The sequence below is a fragment of the Capricornis sumatraensis genome, chromosome 7, assembly GCF_032405125.1.
Source record: "Capricornis sumatraensis isolate serow.1 chromosome 7, serow.2, whole genome shotgun sequence".
NCBI lineage: Eukaryota > Metazoa > Chordata > Mammalia > Artiodactyla > Bovidae > Capricornis > Capricornis sumatraensis.
The window spans coordinates 9,862,396-9,881,150 of record NC_091075.1 but is presented as its reverse complement, the minus strand read 5'-3'; the positions used below and the strand labels follow the sequence as shown (position 1 = coordinate 9,881,150).

The window sequence follows — 18,755 nt, the reverse complement described above, 5'->3', positions numbered from 1 at the left end:
CATCTTTCTAGATTCCATATATATGCGTTACAATATACGATTTTTTTCTTTCTGATTTACTTCATCTGTATAATAGAGAGCCAGAATGTTCTTGGTGATCATTTATTCTAACCTTATCATTTTCCTGAGAAGGTACCAGGGCCAAAGTGACAATTAATACTAGACAGAAGTGTAATAAACCCTGGTCTTATGAAGAACGTCAACTGAGGTATTCTCCATTAGTGCTTTCAGCTATTGTACAGCTAGCTTTCATCCTGTCTTATGGGCAATAATAAAATCTTTCTTAATATTTTTTATATTCCATGATATTTCCTTGGAAATTGCCAGGACCATAAGACCTAATAAACGTCTGCTCTAAAAAGCACCCATATTTCTTTCTTGTTATTTTTCAAAAGTTACTGAATTTTTCAAAGGTTACTAAGACTTGAAAAAGAATTGAAATTATAACAAAGTATTTCACAAAGTTGCAGTTGTTTTCATTATGTTTTTAAAAAACATTTTATAGTACTTTTTATATAATTACTGAGGTTTTCTAAAAAGTAGAAAGTAGTGTCTTAATTGTAGCATTTAATGAAATACATCCAAACTTTTATAAATTTTCAGTATATGTAATTAACCACAAATAGTTGGAACCTGTATTGCATGTTGTGACAGCGTATGACTCAGGTGACATCTCTGGCATTCGGTTTATATAATCTATACAATTTGATCCAAAGTTCAAGGAATGAAAGGAAACTCCTTGTTAGTCCAGTGCCTTTTTGTATACTAGGGGTAGAGACCTCTGTTCAGTGAAGCTCTTCCCTCTTTCCATTCCTCCCTTGTCCTCATTCAGATTTGGGAGAAGAAAAGATACATTTTCTTAATTAGCAGACACCAATTCATCTGCCTAACAGGTTGCCACTTGTGCCAGTCACCAGGATAAAAACTTGCTCATTTTAATGCTGCAGATTGAATGTTTAATATTCTATTGTATCTTATTTACTTTTCAGACTATATTTTCTGTGAGTCCTGATCAAGTGACACAAATGTGCTGCAATGGTGACATAAACTATTGACTGAAACTGGAAAAGTATCGGAAACATCATCTTTTCTTTTCTTCTTTCATTTTTTTATGGTGCTTCTGTTGGAACAGTCTGAGGAAAGTATATGCAACATGAGTTTTATCATGAAGCTGCACAGACACTTTCAAAGGACAGTGATTCTGCTTGCCACATTCTGTATGGTGAGCATTATTATTTCTGCTTACTACCTGTACAGTGGCTACAAACAGGAAAATGAACTGTCTGAGATGGCTTTAGAAGTAGATTGTGGGGACTTGCAGCACCTACCATACCGGCTGATGGACGTGAAACCAGCGAAGCTCTCTGATGCCTCGAGGACAGACACCACGGTCCTGGTGTTTGTGGAGAGCCAGTACTCATCGCTTGGTCAAGACATCATTATGATTCTAGAATCCAGTAGATTCCAGTATCACATTGAAATTGCTCCTGGCAAAGGGGATCTTCCAGCGCTTACGGAAAAATCTAGAGGCAAATATAGTCTCATTATTTATGAGAACATTTTAAAGTATATACATATGGACACTTGGAATCGAAGTCTTTTAGATAAATACTGTGTTGAATATGGTGTGGGTGTCATTGGATTCCACAGAACTAGTGAGAAGAGCCCACAGAGCTTTCAGTTGAAAGGCTTCCCTTTTTCTGTATACGGAAGCCTTGCAGTAAAAGATTGCTGTATTAATCCTCATTCTCCATTGCTTCACATGACCAAATCTTCTAAGCTTGAGAAAGGTTCTTTACCTGGAACTGACTGGACTGTTTTCCAGATTAATCACTCAGCCTACCAACCAGTAATATTTGCCAAAGTAAAGACCCCAGAAAACCTGTCTCCTCCCATCTCTAAAGGTGCTTTTTACGCCACTGTCATACATGACCTGGGGCTCCATGATGGAATTCAAAGAGTTCTCTTTGGCAACAATTTGAACTTTTGGTTGCACAAGCTTATCTTCATAGATGCTGTTTCCTTCTTGTCAGGGAAGAGGCTCACTTTGTCCTTGGACAGGTACATTCTCGTGGATATTGATGATATTTTTGTGGGAAAGGAAGGAACAAGAATGAACACCAATGATGTTAAGGTAAGGCTCTTTATCTCAAAGTATGGTTCATCTCTCAGTAGGTTTGTCTAGGGGTAAGGGATTTCCTGGGACAGAGGATTTTTATTTTATTGGGAAATTCTTAGGCAAACTGGGATGAGTTGTCTACCCTCAGCTATTTTTGAGATACAGGGATATATCTCAGTCCTAGAACAACTAAGTAGATAATCCATTTTTCTCTGAATCAAGAAAAAAATGAAGAGTGTACTAAAGGACTGAGTTTGGCAGAGTCCTGAAATGCATTTCTGTGTGTAATCAAAGCTACAGGATAGAAACCACTCTGTTTAATTACTTTCCAGAAACTGTCTACTTCTGCAAATGATTATGAATCTGAGACATTAGTCCATTTAAATATGAAATCATGGTGAATTTGTTTTAATGAAAATAAATACTCCCACAAATTTTCAAGATTTAAAGATCTCATAAGTAGCAAGTTCAGATGTTTTGGGAAGTTAAATGTACAACTCATTTTCTCTTATTACTTTTTTTGAAACTCTGAAAATCAACACTACTAAATGTGGAGAGTTATGAATACACAAGCATACTTATTCACATACACATAAGGATTTACATTAATTGTCAAAATTCATTGAACTTCTGGTTCATACATGAAACCTAGCATGCAACATTTATATTGGATTAGATTTCTCATTACGTAAACTGCTGCCCTTAGATAGAAAATGATTATTTGAAGAGAGTTGATTATCATTGTGAAGGTATTTTATTACAAAATGTGACTGGCTGTTTAATATTAATGGAATTTAAAATTAAAATGATCTACATTCATCTTAGTTTCACATTCTAAATGCCATTGGATTCTATCTCTGTTATACTACATATTGATTTCACATAAAAGTGAAAGGAAAAATTTGATACATAATTTTTTATTCTATACAGTTTTGACCTTTTGGTAAAATACAGAGTACTGAATCAGATGGAAAAAAAGTCTTGAAACTGCGTTCTTTTCTCCAGACACTGAGCACCTGGCAAATAATAGTAATGTTCATCACACTACTTAAATGAGCTAAGGATACCAGAAGGACTATTAAATGTTACCATAGGAGTGTGAAGACTGAAAAGGAAAACCTTTCATATTCTTGGTAATATTTTAGACTCTCCCTTTTGAGTCAATATAAATTAATTAATTAAAAAGTTGTGCTCAAGTTTTCATTAGTATTTTGAAATAGTCTTTGAAAGTGTAGCTAAATTAAAACTGAGCTGGTAGTTTAAACATTTATTATGTCCTTCAAAATTATAAACAATATATAATTATTTCTAATTTTTCCATTCTAAAATATATGATAAAAATGATTTAAGGCTTTATATCTGAAATACGTCTTTAAAACTGCCAAAATATGTTCTTATGTCATTTAAAAATAAGTAAGATAAATCTCCAAATTTTTATGAAACTCTACCATATTCTTTAAAATTATACAAAATGCCTTTGGTGCTCTTAAGGTTAAGCCATTTTTAAGTGGTATAAAAAACTAAAACTTTACTGAATAAATTCAGTATGAATTTAACATTGTAAAATATTTTATGAATTGCTCACATTTAGATAGGAATATACTTTCTAACCAACCTAAAGGCTTAAAAGAAAGTATGTTGTAAATTCTTTGATTTTGAACTACTAAGTTGTATCTGTGATTGTGTCTCAAAACATTGGTCTGAACATAGTCATTCACCCATTCATTCATTCACTGATTCATTCTGTAGCTGGTTATTAAGCATGTCCTACATGTGAAATATTTTTGGTGATATGTAGATAGAGTGAAAGTTGCTCAGTTGTGTCTGACTCCTTGAGACCCCATGGACTATTCAGTCCGTGGAATTCTCCAGACCAGAATATGGAGTGGGTAACATTTCCCTTCTCCAGGGAATCTTCCCAACCCAGGGATGGAACCCAGGTCTCCTGCATTGCAGGCAGATTCTTTACCAGCTAAGCCACCAGGAAAGCCCAAGAATACTGGTGGGTAGTCTATCCCTTCTCCAGTGAATCTTCCCAACCCAGGAATAAAACCAGGGTCTGCTGCATTGCAGGTGGATTCTTTACCAACTGAGCTATCAGGGAAGCCCAATATAAAAGTGAAAGTGAAATAGAACAATAGAATCATACACCTTGGTCTTATCTCATTAGAAGAGAGGGTAGAGAGAGTACAGTTAGAGAAGTTCAGAAAGCACATGGTTGAAAAAAGTGCTGAGCATCTTCCTGCTTAGCACTTGGTATCGCCGTATTACATGCCAGCCATGGAGTCAGGCACTGGGGACACAAAGGCTAATAAAGCAGGGCTCCCCCTTATTCGGATTACCGCTGTCTTGTTAGGGATGGGGTGGGAGTGATAAATACATAGGTAGCTTGCAATTTGGTGAGCACAATAGTAAAAGTGCCTGTGTGGTTTTATGTAAGTAATGTCATATGAAACACCTATACTGTGTGCTATATACCAGAGCTATTAAGTCCTACTAAGCAGGACAGATTGAGAAGGCAAATCTGTAGTGATAGGATGATTTGAGAGGCTGTAGCGACGATATTCTTGGACAAGGTAATGGCAACCCACTCCAGTGTTCTTGCCTGGAGAATCCCAGGGATGGGAAAGCCTGGTGGGCTGCCGCCTATGGGGTCGCACAGAGTTGGACACGACTGAAGTGACTTGGCAGCAGCAGCAATGATATTCAGACAAAAGAAGATTTCTTAAACCTAGGAAATGAGAATAAGGATGGAGAAGGAATGACCAATTTAAGAACTCTATAGAAGGTAAAACTGAACAACTTAGTAGTAACTGGGTCATTGGAGATGAAAGGGAATGTAACCAAGAATGACATTAAGACTTTTAGCATAGCTGAACAGAGTTTCCATATGGTCCAGGACTCCCTCTCCTGGGCGTATACCCAGACACATCTGTAATTCAAAAAGATACAAGTACATGCACCGCTGCGTTCATAGCAGCACCGTTTACAATAGCCAAGATATGAAAATAACTTAAATGTCTGTCAACAGATGAATGAATAAAGATGTGGTGTATAAGGACAATGGAATATTATTCAGTCATTAAAAATAATGAAATAGTGTTCTTTGCAGCAACATGGATGGACCTAGAGACGATCATAATAAGAGAAGTCAGAAAGACAAAGACATATCTCTTATATGTGGAATCTAAAATACAACACAGATGGATATATCTATGAAACAGATTCACAGACATAGAGAACAGACTTGGGAAGGACTGGGAGTTTGAGATTATCAGATGCAAACTATGATATGTACAATGGATGGACATCAAGGTGCTACTGTGTAACATAGGGAACTATATTCAGTATCCTGGGATAAATCATATTGGAAAAAATATGAAAAAGAATATTTATATGTACAACTGAATCACTTTGCTATACAGTGGAAAACACAATATTGTAAATCAACTATACCTAAATAAAAATTTTTTTTTAGTTAAAAGATTTCTAGCATAGTTGAATAACAGTTGATTATTCCAACAACAAAGAGGAGACAGCAAGAAGGTCATTGGAAGTCATGGTAAAAATTTCAGTTTTATTGACGTGCATCTGGGGCATACAGGTATACAGATGTTTAACAAGTAGTTGGCTCACTAGATAAGTCTGGGTAGCAAGTGTAGTTTTTGAAGTTACCGTGCTGTGTAAGGGATGGTTCAAAGCAAGAAAGTATGTGAGATCAACCAAGGAAAATGTTTATAGAGTGATAAGAAAAAAAGATAAAAAGATCGAGTACAGGATCTTGAGGAAAATCATCTTTCAGAAAACAAGCATAGAGAGATAATCCCATGAATAAGAGTCAAAAAAAACAGAGATTTGAAAGTTATTATGCTATACAAGCCTTGGGAGTAAAGGGCTTCAGTGAGGCTGTGAACAGCAATATAAAATCTATTATCAGGGTCCACTGAGGTAAGAACTGGCAAGTTTCCTTTGGCAAAAGATACAGGTCACTGGGGACTCTTATAAAAATCCAAAGTAACAGAAACACAGCTGAAGTAAATTTAAGGTTTAAGATATGAAGAAGGAGAGCATGGAATGCTCAGCAGAGAAATTTTGATATAAAAGAGAGGAGAAATTAGCTGGAGTGTAGACTGGAGTTCAAGTGACCAGCCATCCTGGTTTGCTTAGACTGAGGCTACACCTCAGTCCCAGGCAGACTGGAATGATGGATCTCCCTAACTAACTAGGGTAAGGGAAGGATATTTCCCTAGGAAGGAAGATCCAAGAGCTGGTGGCCTAAGAAAAGGTCATGGATGCAGTGGTTAATAGTCCAGACTTAACAGAAATATTTTCATCAAGCTCTTTTATTGAATTATTACCACCAAAATACAATATTATATGGTCCCTATTTTATGTATTAGGAAAACTGAAAGGAATGTGAGGAAATTGAAGGTGACGTACTGTGAAGTTTCTTACAAAATTAGAAGGACGGTGCATATCACATAAATTTTAACAAGAATGCTAATCACTGCAAAAGTGCTTTTTTAGCTCACATGGAACAAAAAAAACTGTTTCCTCATTTAATTGGGAGATAGGAATTAGCAATGCAGTGTCAATGTTTACCTGCCTTGCTATTGAATAATATGAGCACATTTCCAAGAGCCTCAAAGCTAAGAAGAAACTGTGACATAGCACAAAACACATGACTCTTCCAGAGGAAGAGAATAAATAACAAATCTAAGGGATTGTCTTCATTAGTTACAGGGCTATGCCACAAGCCACAGCCCTTAAAGAACCAAAGAACATACTAAATAGTTTAGACATTAAAATATGCTTCATAGAGGCAGTATTACGTTCAGTAAAATTGAAGTCAGGATGTGTGTGTGTGTGTGTGTGTGTCTGTGTGTCTGTGTGTAATTGGTCTATATGGATAAGACATGTCTCAAATTAACCTTGGGCTAGTTTTGTGATAGTTAGAAAATTCAAGTTCCTAGTGTTCTAAGATCTGTCCTCAAACTTCCTGAGACTAGTGGTTCTGGGGGGAAAAAAGCTTTTTGGAGAAGGAAAGTGATATATAAATAGATGCTTCTCCCATTAAAGCATTTTGAAGTTCTACATGAAAGCCCAGCATAATGGAGTGAATACTAACAATTTAAATTCTCTCCTAGAAGAATGAATTCACTCTTGGCCTAAGATTCATTATACCTTTAGACTCAGACCACACCGTGTAATGTTTTAGCCCTAAGATAGATGGGAAGTGGAACGGCAGAGGCTCTGGTAACAGTGGTCTTACGGGTTTCACTGAACTCTGCATTTGGGCTCTTAGCAGATAAAAGAGCCGTGCATCACTCTCACGGCTAGTCTCTCCCTCCTCCTCTTTCTTGCACACACGCTCTTTCCGATTTTGACAGACTTTCTAACATCTGTGAGAGAATGAAGACCCAGCCCGGTCATGTCCCAGGCACACTGAACAGGGGCCTGAGCATGGGTAGAGGGGCTCAGCAACCTCCCCTTGTCACAGAACCCTTCCTTGTCTTTCCTCACACTGCACTCTTTCTTAGTTTGGCTGTTTGTCGATTGCCCCTTACGTTTTGTAAGTGGCCTCTTGAGAGGACAGCTCTTCAGTCTTTAATAAAATGCTCTGAGTGATTTTATCATTTTTCTTGCTAACGGAAGGTCCCAGACCGCTTAAGGCAAAGAAAGTGCTGCAAACAGAAGTAGGAAGCCATAAAGCTTTGAGAAGTCAGAGTATCAGGCTCAGAGGACAGACCTGGCGGGCTCCTCAGTCGTGCAGGGGGGCTGACACCCCGGAGGCTGAAACTGGAAGCTTCAGTGAAGGGGAGCTTCATGCTGCCTGACTTCACCCTCCGACAAGAACCTTCCCTGCCCCAGCTGAGGTCAAGCCAGAGGCTTCATAAAGTCACTGAAAAAGAACCTACGTGCCAGATGTTTGCAGGGAAAAGGCAACTGCAATCAATTGTTCTGTCCTAAGAAGAAATAGAAGGGCAACAAATTTCTCCAGATAGTTCCTACTGACAGTGCTCTGGATGGATGTCAAGACCTATACCAACCTTTTTCCCCCCATAAACCCATATTTCTCTAATTCCTTTCCATTATCTCTGATGTTTCTTATCTTGTACTTGCTAATATCCACTTTAATTGCATTATGCTCTGGAAGCATGTGTTTGTTTGATACCAACACTTTCTGTCTGCTAGAGTCACTTTATGACTGGATACAGTATTGCTTATAACAACATATATTGTACAATCAAGGTATATCTATTAGCTCATCTTTGTTACCTGTGTTGTTCAGAGCTTCTATAGTGTTCCTGTTTTGATCTCTTTTTTTTTTTTTTTTTTGGATGAAGGAGAAGGAATAAGTGTACTAACTGATGTTACCAAAGGTGGTGTGTTTAATTCTCCAGCTCTGATAGTGGATTGTAAATATATCCCTGTTTTTCTGTCAGTTGTTACTTTGCCTACTTTGAAGCTGTTATTTAAGTGTGTGGTTTATACATATTTATATATTAATTTAATATTTTATTATTCTATGGCTACCTTAATAGTAAAGCTACAATCAGCTTTTTTTGGGGGGGTACTATTTTAAAATTTTACTTTATCTCATTTTTATATTTGCTCTATCTTCTCTCTTTACATTATGAATCAGGTTTGAAAACAACTCTCTATGGAATTTTCCTATTTATCTACTATGTCAACATTTGTCTTTTAATTGTTATGGTCAGTGTACATACACTTAAATATGATTATCAACGTATATAAAAGTAATTTCGGCTATCTTATTTTGTGCTTTATATTTGTCCCACTTGTTCTGTGTCTTCTTCTCTTTCTGTCCTTTTTTGCTTTTACTGTCTGCTGCTGCTGCTGCTAAGTTGCTTCAGTTGTGTCCGACTCTGTGCGACCCCATGGACTGCAGCCTACCAGGCTCTGCCGTCCTTGGGATTTTCCAGGCAAGAGTACTGTAGTGGGTCGCCATTGCCTTCTCCAGCTTTTACTGTCAGTTTCCTTCTATTTTCTACCCATTTGTAGTTTGTTATATTATATATATATATATATATATATATTTGTAGTTTCCACTGTGGCTTCTCCAGAAATTTAAACATATGTGCTAAACCAGTGCTAATATAAATAATCTTATACCTCAGTCAACAAGTGCTGGCTATGTTCTCTCCAATCATGTATTTTCCTTTGACTGATGAGTCGTTCTTTTTTCTAAATTTATTTTATTGAAGTATGTGTGCATGCGTGTTAAGTTGCTCCAATCATATCTGACTCTTTGTGACCCTATGGACTGTAGCCTGCCAGGCTCCTCTGTTCATGGGATTCTTCAGGCAAGAATACTAGAGTGGGTTACTAAGCCCTCCACAGGGGATCTTCCTGACTGAGGGATCCAACCCATGTCCCTTACGTCTCCTGCATTGGCAGGCAGGTTCTTTACCACTAGCACCACTTGAGAATCTGATTTACAATGTTGTGTTAATTTTTGATGTATAGGAAAGTGATTCAGATATATACAGATAGATAGATGTATCTATATGTATATGTTCTTTTCTGTTATGGTTTGTTATAAGATATTAAATATAGTTCCCTGTGCTATACAGTAGGACCTTGTTGTTTATCCATGTTATATAAAATAGTTTGCATATGCAAATCCCAGACTCCAATCCTTCCCTCCCTGACCACTGTGATGCGCCATTCATGATGGACGTTAACTGCATTCAATTCAGTCACTCAGTCGTGTCCAACCAACTCTTTGTGACCCCATGGACTGCATGCCAGGCCTCCCTGTCCATCACCAATTCCTGGAGTTTACTCAAACTCATGTCCATTGAGTCGGTGATGCCATCCAACCATCTCATCCTCTGTCATCCCCTTTTCCTCCCACCTTCAGTCTTTCCCAACCTCAGGGTCTTTTCAAATGAGTCAGCTCTTCACATCATGTGGCCAAAGTATTGGAGTTTCAGCTTTACCATCAGTCCTTCCAGTGAATATTCAGGACTGACTTCCTTTAGGATGGACTGGCTGGATCTCCTTGCAGTCCAAGGGACTCTAAAGAGTCTTCTCCAACACCACAGTCAAAAACATCAATTCTTTGGCGCTCAGCTTTCTTTTTATAGTCCAACTCTCACATCCACACATGACTACTAGAAAAACCACAGCTTTGACTAGATGGACCTTCATTGGCAAAGTAATATGCTTTTTACTGTGCTGTCTAGGTTGATCATAACTTCCCTTCCAAGGAGTAAGCATCTTTTAATTTCATGGCTGCAGTCACCATCTGCAGTGATTTTGGAGCCTGAAAAATAAAGTTAACTGCATTGTGTCTTTTAATCCCAGATGTAGACATTTTGCTTTTACTATCATCATGAGTTAATTAGGTTAGCCTAGTCCTTTTCAACAGGTAAGCCAGAGTGATGTCATTAACATACAATTCAGATCATGTCCTTCTGCCTAGAACCCCCCAGTGACTTCCAGTCTCAACCATGATAACTGCCAAAGTTCTTAGTCTCCTCTGCCCTCTCTGAAACTCCCTGATCACGTCCTTCTCTGCTCCTCTTCACTCTAATCCCCTCTATGGCCCTTGCTGTTCCAGCTCCCGCTTCAGGGTTTCACATGTGCTGTTCTTTCTGACTTAAATGCTTTTCCCCAAATTGGTTCATGTCTCACTTGGGTGTGAGCTAAATTGGTTCTTCCTCACTTCTTTCAGGTCTCTATTCAAATGTCACCTTCTCAGTGACATCTTCCTTGACTATTCTTTTTAAAATTTCAACCCCCAAGCCTTCTCATCTTTTCCTGCTAATTTTTTTCCCTGAAACTTGTGATCAGCTATAATGTGCTGAAACTGGCGCACACATGCCCACCAGGTCAACTGTATACATCTCTTCCCAGCTTCAATAACATTGCCAGTAGTTTGGAATTTTGACATGAGGGTAGTATTACCACAAAAAAATGGTAAATAATGCAAATTCAAACTTTTTTCTTTTCAAAGAGCTGGTCTTAAAGGTTTACAGCACACCACTGAAAAGACTCTATGTGATTGCTTATTTTTGTTGGTTTGTGACTTTGGCTACTAAAATGTAAACGCTGTGGGGACAAGATTTTCTCTTCCATCTGTTCACTGAAGTATCTCCAGCATCTGGAATTGTGCCTGGCTCTTTATATACCTGTTAAATGACTGAATCACGTTCTTCGTGGCCAGAGTATTGGAATTTCAGCTTCTTCTTGGAGCATACCCTTTAGATGTACCTTTAATGAGTGTATTCATGGTAAACTCTCTCCAATTTTATGGTATGTAAATGTCTTTATTCACTCTTGTCTTTGAAAGATAGTTTTATTGAATTTACAGAGCCTACTTGATGGTTTCTTCATGTATAAACATTGCTGCTCATGTTTGGAAATATAGGGCTCCCTAGAAGTCACCTGAATGTTTGTGGTGGTAAGATGTATTAGAATCCGCCTGGACTCTAATTGTTTTATAGTTGTCAAAAAAGTTAGGCAATTTAGAACTGTTGTTGTGAATGTTTATGAAATGTTTCTCTCCCTTTCTTTTAGTTTGGTAGAATTTATTTCTAAATTTGATATAATGTGATTTATAATATACAGGAAAAGACTCATTCTCAATAATATTGTCAAGGTCAAATAGCCATAGTGCTAGCAACTATGAAGACAATTATATGGAATAAATAATTTTCTGAAAATAATTTTTGGCAGTAACATGGGGAAATAAGAAAATACTTCAGCAAAGGGAAAAACTTTTGTATCCATATTCTACTTCTACTTACATTTATTAAATTTGCTACATTGTGAAATGGAATGTATCTCTATTATTATTAATATCAAGGAGACATTTGTTATACAATGACATCCTAAAAGAATGAGTTCTAAATTATTTAAAGGAGACAAAATGCTATTTCTGAACACCACATGAATACAGAAACAGAATATCTGGTGACTGCTTACATATTTAAAGTTCTGATGTGGTGACTCCACCTAAGCAGGATAAAGAGCAAGACAATCGTAGGTGGTACGAAAGCTCCACCAGGCAATCACAAGCTTGGGGATGAGCAAGAGATGACAAGAGGAAAACTCTGAGTACAGATTTAGGTGCTAGAGATATTCAGTCCACTTCAGAAAATCAACATCTACTCCATCAAAGTGCTGTGATAAGGATTTCAAGGGGTATATTGATGAATAATGAAACACTTTTTTATAAAGAAAGAGAAGAAAGGACAAAATTTTACTGGGTTATTCCTTCTTTGGATTGATTTTTCAAATATTGCATGATTCTTAGGATTAAATCAAAACATAAATGGATCTTTTTTTTGTATTTTGATGGCTTATAGGTCCATAAAAGATGCAACTATTTTATAATGATATGTTTAGGGGTACTTAGTTAAGTTCAGTTGCTCAGTCGTGTCCAACTCTTTGCAAACCCAGGGACTGCAGCATGCCAGGCCTCCCTGTCCATCACCAACTCCCAGAGTTTACTCAAACTCATGTCCATTGAGTCATTGATGCCATCCAACCATCTCATCCTCTGTCATCCCCTTATCCTCCCACCTTCAATCTTTCCCAGCATCAGGGTCTTTTCAAATGAGTCAGCTTTTCACATCAGGTGGCCAAAGTACTGGAGTTTCAGCTTCAGCATCAGTCCTTCCAATGAATATTCAGGATTTCCCTCCCCGGGACGGACTGGTTGGATCTCCTTGCAGTCCAAGGGACTCTCAAGAGTCTTCGCCAGCACCATAGTTCAAAAGCATCAATTCTTCGATGCTCAGCTTTCTTTATAGTCCAACTCTCACATCCATACATGACTATTGGAAAAACCATAGCCTTGACTAGAAGGACCTTTATTGACAAAGTAACGTCTATGCTGTCGAGATTGGTCATAACTTTTCTCCCAAGGAGTGTCTTTTAATTTCATGGCTGCAGTCACAATCTGCAGTGATTTTGGAGCCCAGAAAAATAAAGTCCGCCACTGTTTCCATTGTTTCTCCATCTATTTGCCATGAAATGATGGGACTGGATGTGATGATCTTTGTTTTCTGAATGTTGAGCTTTAAGCCAACTTTTCACTCTCCTCTTTCACTTTCATCAAGAGGGTCTTTAGTTCTTCTTCACTTTCTGCCATAAGGGTGGTGTCATCTGCATATCTGAGGTTATTGATATTTCTCCTGGCAATCTTGATTCCAGCTTGTGCTTCATCCAGCCCAGCATTTCTCATGATGTACTCTGCATATAAGTTAAATAAGCAGGGTGACAATATACAACCTTGATGTACTCCTTTTCCGATTTGGAATCAGTCCGTTGTTCCATGTCCAGTTCTGACTGTTGCTTCCTGACCTGCATACAGATTTCTCAAGAGGCAGATCAGGTGGTCCCGTATTCCCATCTCTTTAAGAATTTTCCATAGTTTATTGGATCCACACAGTCAAAGGCTTTGGTATAGTCAATAAAGAAGAAATAGATGTTTTTCTTGAACTTCTTTGCTTTTTCAATGATCCAGCAGATGTTGGCAAACTGATCTCTCGTTCTTTTGCCTTTTCTAAATCCAGCTTGAACATGTAGAAGTTCACAGTTCATGTACTGTTGAAGCCTGGCTTGGAGAATTTTGAGCATTACTTTGCTAGCGTGTGAGATGAGTGCAGCTGTGCAATAGTTTGCGCATTCTTTGGTATTGCCTTTCTTTGGGATTGGAATGAAAAATGACCTTTTCCAGTCCTGTGGCCACTGCTGAATTTTCCAAATTTGCTGGCATATTGAGGAAAAGTAGGAAGTCAAGAAACACCTGGAGTAACAGGCAAATTTGGCCTTGGAGTACAGAATGAAGCAGGACAGGCTAATAAAGTTTTGCCAAGAGAATGCACTGGACATAGCAAACACCCTTCTCCAACAACACAAGAGAAGACTCTACACATGGACATCACCAGGTGGTCAACACCGAAATCAGATTGATTATTTTCTTTGCAACCAAAGATGGAGAAGCTCTATACAGTCAGCAAAAACAAGACCAGGAGCTGACTGTGGCTCAGATCATGAACTCCTTATTGCCAAATTCAGACTTAAATTGAAGAAAGTAGGGAAAACCACTAGACCATTCCAGTATGATCTAATTCAAATCCCTTACGATTACACAGTGGAAGTGAGAAATAGATTTAAGGGACTAGATCTGATAAACAGAGTGCCTGATGAACTATGGAGGGAGGTTCCTGACATTGTACAGGCAACAGGGATCAAGACCAGCCCCATGGAAAACAAATGCAAAAAAAGAAAAATGGCTGCCTGAAGAGGCCTTACAAATAGCTGTGAAAAGAAGAGAAGCAAAAAGCAAAGGAGAAAAGGAGAGATATAAGCATCTGAATGCAGAGTTCCAAAGACTAGAAAGGAGAGTTAAGAAGGCCTTCCCCAGTATCAGTGCAAAGAAATAGAGGAAAACAATAGAATGGGAAAGACTAGAGATCTCTTCAAGAAAATTAGAGATACCAAGGGAACATGTCATGTAAAGATGGGCTCAATAAAGGACAGAAATGGTATGGGAGTACTTAACTACTCCCCAAATAGGTAACACAGAGTACATACATTGTTTTGTGTTTTATATTTATTATCATTTAATTCTCATATAAAATCCTATAAAACAATGACTATAAGTACATCAATTCATATGAAGAAGCTTAGGTTCACAGACTAACTAAGATTAACTTGCCTAAAATCTTTCAACCAGCAAGAAGCAGTCCTGGGATACAAAATGTGGCTTTACCTGCTCCACAAGCTCAGCTTTCCCACCACACACTGGTCCCCAGTTTCCTCCAAAGACAGCAATGGGGTGTCCATATCAAATCCTTCCTACCAAACTCTATAGCAAATTAGATCTAAGACAGAGTCTGTTACAGCTTGATGGGTCATATCTGAAGCTCTTCCCTGGATTTAAGTTTGGAACAATTAGTTACTTCTTAAAATGCCTTGGACTCAAGTAACTGCAATGATTTGGCCAGGGAAGATTTTACTTGAAGATTTGAGTTGAGCCTATGCACCAAAGTTGTTCTTTCTAGGGACTTTGCCTGTAGTTCTGGTTACTGTTACCACTTTAGCAGTTTTGATTAAATTAGGGTTGACATAATGACAGATACTTTTGGTGCTAGCTCAATTAAAGAACAGAAATTGCCTGAGAATTTAACTTTTTCTCTCTATATACACTCAGATTTTATAGTTCCTATGATGTTTTAATGTGCTTTATACAGGCATTCCTAACTTTTTTTAAGCACACAAATTTTTTCAAATGAAGTAAAAGCTGGTATGTTGTCTCTTGGTCTTTGGGGAAGAATGAATTAATAGCTAAAGCACTTTTTGTATTCTTAACTTTAATGGACTGTTTATGCATAATGGTGGAGAAGGAAATGGCAACCCACTCCAGCGTTCTTGCCTAGAGCATCCTGTGGACAGAGGAGCCTGGTGGGCTGCCGTCCATGGGGTAGCACAGAGTAGGACACGACTGAAGCGACTTAGCAGCAGCAGTATGCATAATGGAACTATAGATTCATACTAAATAAGTCTTAAAATCACAATATGAAAATAAAATAAATTATGAGATCTACTTGACATTTATGGACTGTTTATAAACAGACCAAGGAAATATGACAACTGGTTTCATTCAACTTCTAAGTGGACTAAAATTTTTAAAGTATTAAAATTTACATATTGGAATTTTACCTTAAAAGATTAAGTGCTTTTTCATTTTCATATTAATAATTTGAATGATTATAAATAATAATTGCTACTAATTATACCAATTGTTATAAAAGCTACGTGTTTGCTTTCTTTTGCGGCTGTAACAAATTGCAACAACTTAGTGACTTAAAACAGCCCAGACTATCATTTAACAATTCCAGAGGCCTGGGTTGCACATGGGTCTCACTGGGTTAAGCTCCGGGTCTTGTCAGCGCTGTGTTCTTATTGCCTCACCTTGTCCATCTTCCAAAGTCTATCCACACTCCTTTGCTTGCGTTCCCTTCCTTCATTTCCAAAGCTAGCAATGGTAGATCTCTGTGCCTTTCTGTCATAGTCACATCTCCCTCTGAGTAAAACTGGGAAGCTTTTCCACTTTGTAAGGACTCATGTGATCAGACTGATGCACCAACACAGCCCCTATCTCAAGGTCCCAAACCCTTCTTGCCATATAAGTTGCCATATTCACAGGTTTCAGGGCTTGTCCTGTGCATGTTAAGTCACCTCAGTCGTGTCCGACTCTTTGTGACCCCATGTCCACCAGGCTCCTCTGTCCATGAGATTCTCCAGGCAAGAATGCTGAAGTGGGTTGCCATGCCCTCCTCCAGGGGATCTTCCCAATCCAGGGACTGAAGCTGCGTCTCTTATGTCTCCTGCACTGGCAGGCAGGTTCTTCACCACTTGCTGCCCTGGGGAGCCCTCATGTCTCAGGGCTTAGGATGTGCTTATCTTGGGGAGAGAAGGGGAAGGAGGCACTGTTCTGCCACAACTTATGCTCTTCCTGTAGTCATGTCCACAATTCTGACAGCTGCTCAACCCCCAGAAAGACTTTACTGCTCTTCTCATTGGGAAATGAAACTTTGATGCCATACCTATGATCAAATAATTAATTTAGCCTTCTGAGTCGATAGTGATTAATTAGGGAAAATTAAATTATTCTGCTCATAAACTTTTCCTATCCCTTACACTCTACAAGTTAACACCAGCGAGTAAGTAACCCTTTATTCACTTGGACAGTTTAAGAAATTTAGCCTCCCAAGATTTCTCAGGAGAAGCAGAAGTATGACTATCACCAGTTTACTATGTCAGTAGTTTCTAAAGCCATTTTTTTTCTAAAAGTGCAGGTATTATGAGATCAACTAAAAAACAATTTAATAAAAAACCAGTTTATTAGGACTAATTACCATAAAGTTACTTAAGCACTGATCATCAGTTTTATTGCATGCTTTTTCTCTTTCCATTTTATCTTCTTTGACTATCTTGTGTTCCTGCACCCACCTCAGTCCTTATTTTACCACTCTGCCCTCTTTAGAATCCATCCTCTAATTACCCCAATCCGAAAGCAACAGCGGAGTTCTATTCCGTCTGCTTGTCCCTTCTCTCCTCCTCTCCCCGGCCTTGATTCCCTGGTGTTTGGATTCGTACAGCAGTGCCTCATTTTCTCCCCCTTTAGATTTACATATTTATTTTTACGTAACTTACTGTCTCTATTTTTCTCTCTGAACTATATATACTGAGTAGAATCAGCTCTCCAAAAAAAGAAAAAAACTGCATGTAGAAATTGAGCCAGCTGGTTAGGGCATTGAACAATAATCTATGTGGGGAAAAAAAGCTCTTCACTATTCTGTTCTTTGTCTTGGATTAAATAATCTATATACCTCAGAACAACATATAACAGCCTTTCCTTGTTCAAAAATCCTAAGAAACAAGGTATTTGAGTCCACATAGAAAGACAACTTACTTGATACTTTGGAGTAATTGAATTGAGTAGTTTTGAAAATAAACCATTCACAGATTCGAGTTGCTGTCATCAGAACATCTTGTATCTTGCCACAGTTGGATTTCTGATCTACTAGAGAATCCCAGGGATGGGGGAGCCTCATGGGCTGCCGTCTATGGGGTCGCACAGAGTCGGACACGACTGAAGCAACTTAGCAGCAGCAGCAGTGAATAATACCTTTAAGAGGTTTTGTGTTTAACAAAATTTTTAACAAAAAATTATCTGACAATATTTTCAAGAGAAAGAAGGCATTGTAATGAAGGCTCATTTTAACTATAGTGTATTTGCTTTGACAAAAAAATAGTTTAGGTTTATATTAAAAATATTTTTGCATAATTTGCTAATCTGCTTTAGAAATGTAAGAAGCATTTGAAGAGAAAAAAGAGAGAAGAAAAAAAACACTTTCCCAGTCTTTGACACTTCTTAACTGATACAGGAGCATTGCCATTGGTCTGACTGAGGGGCACATGAATAATTGAAGAGGAAAGCTGTATTTTTCATTCTTGTTAAGACTTTATTGCTAGAATTAGACCTCCAAAATTACTGTCACTTGCAACCTCGCAAGAACTAACGAGTACTCAATCGCCATTCTCAGTGAAGATCCAGTAGCTCGTTACATTCAAAACGTTCTGTTTCCCTGGATGGGATCAGTCTCTAATGGACGCCAGTGACAGAAGGCTGTTCCTCAACCCTTCAGGATAATTCAGAGCTTTAGCAGAGGCTCTGTACTTGGCAATTAATACAATGTCAGTGTAACATCTTCAAGAGAAAGGGCAGCCTAGGATACTGATTCACTGGACATCTTCCTCTTAAGCCATCACATTCTAACACTGGCTCTCTATTATAATCGAATGCCTTGAAGGAGCAAAGCCATTACTGAACTTAAGTTCCCCCTTTAAGCCCCTCCGTATGACGTAGTCAGCAGTTTATAGCTGTATTTTATTGTTGATGAGCCTAAAACAGAGATACTTTTAAAGTCACCAGTGATGAATCAACTTGCAACTTGTAAATTAACAAAAAGCAGGGTGCTATACAGTTTTTTTAAGAAACAATCCAAGAATTTTCCCCTAATCTCATCTTGACAATCTTTCACTCAGAGCTGTCTAGATGTATTTAGTCACTTACCAAAATGAAACT

General features: G+C 38.1%; 1 protein-coding gene across 1 annotated transcript in view; it reads left to right on the top strand.

The window, feature by feature from the left end:
- Positions 1 to 1,153: 1,153 nt before the first annotated feature.
- LOC138082013 (bifunctional heparan sulfate N-deacetylase/N-sulfotransferase 3) overlaps positions 1,154 to 18,755 on the top strand; it is a 168,739-nt gene continuing 151,137 nt past the window's right edge. Inside the window, exon 1 of the mRNA XM_068975221.1 lies at positions 1,154 to 2,134. Coding sequence (XP_068831322.1) covers positions 1,154 to 2,134 — 981 coding nt within the window. The remainder of the gene's footprint in view (positions 2,135 to 18,755) is intronic.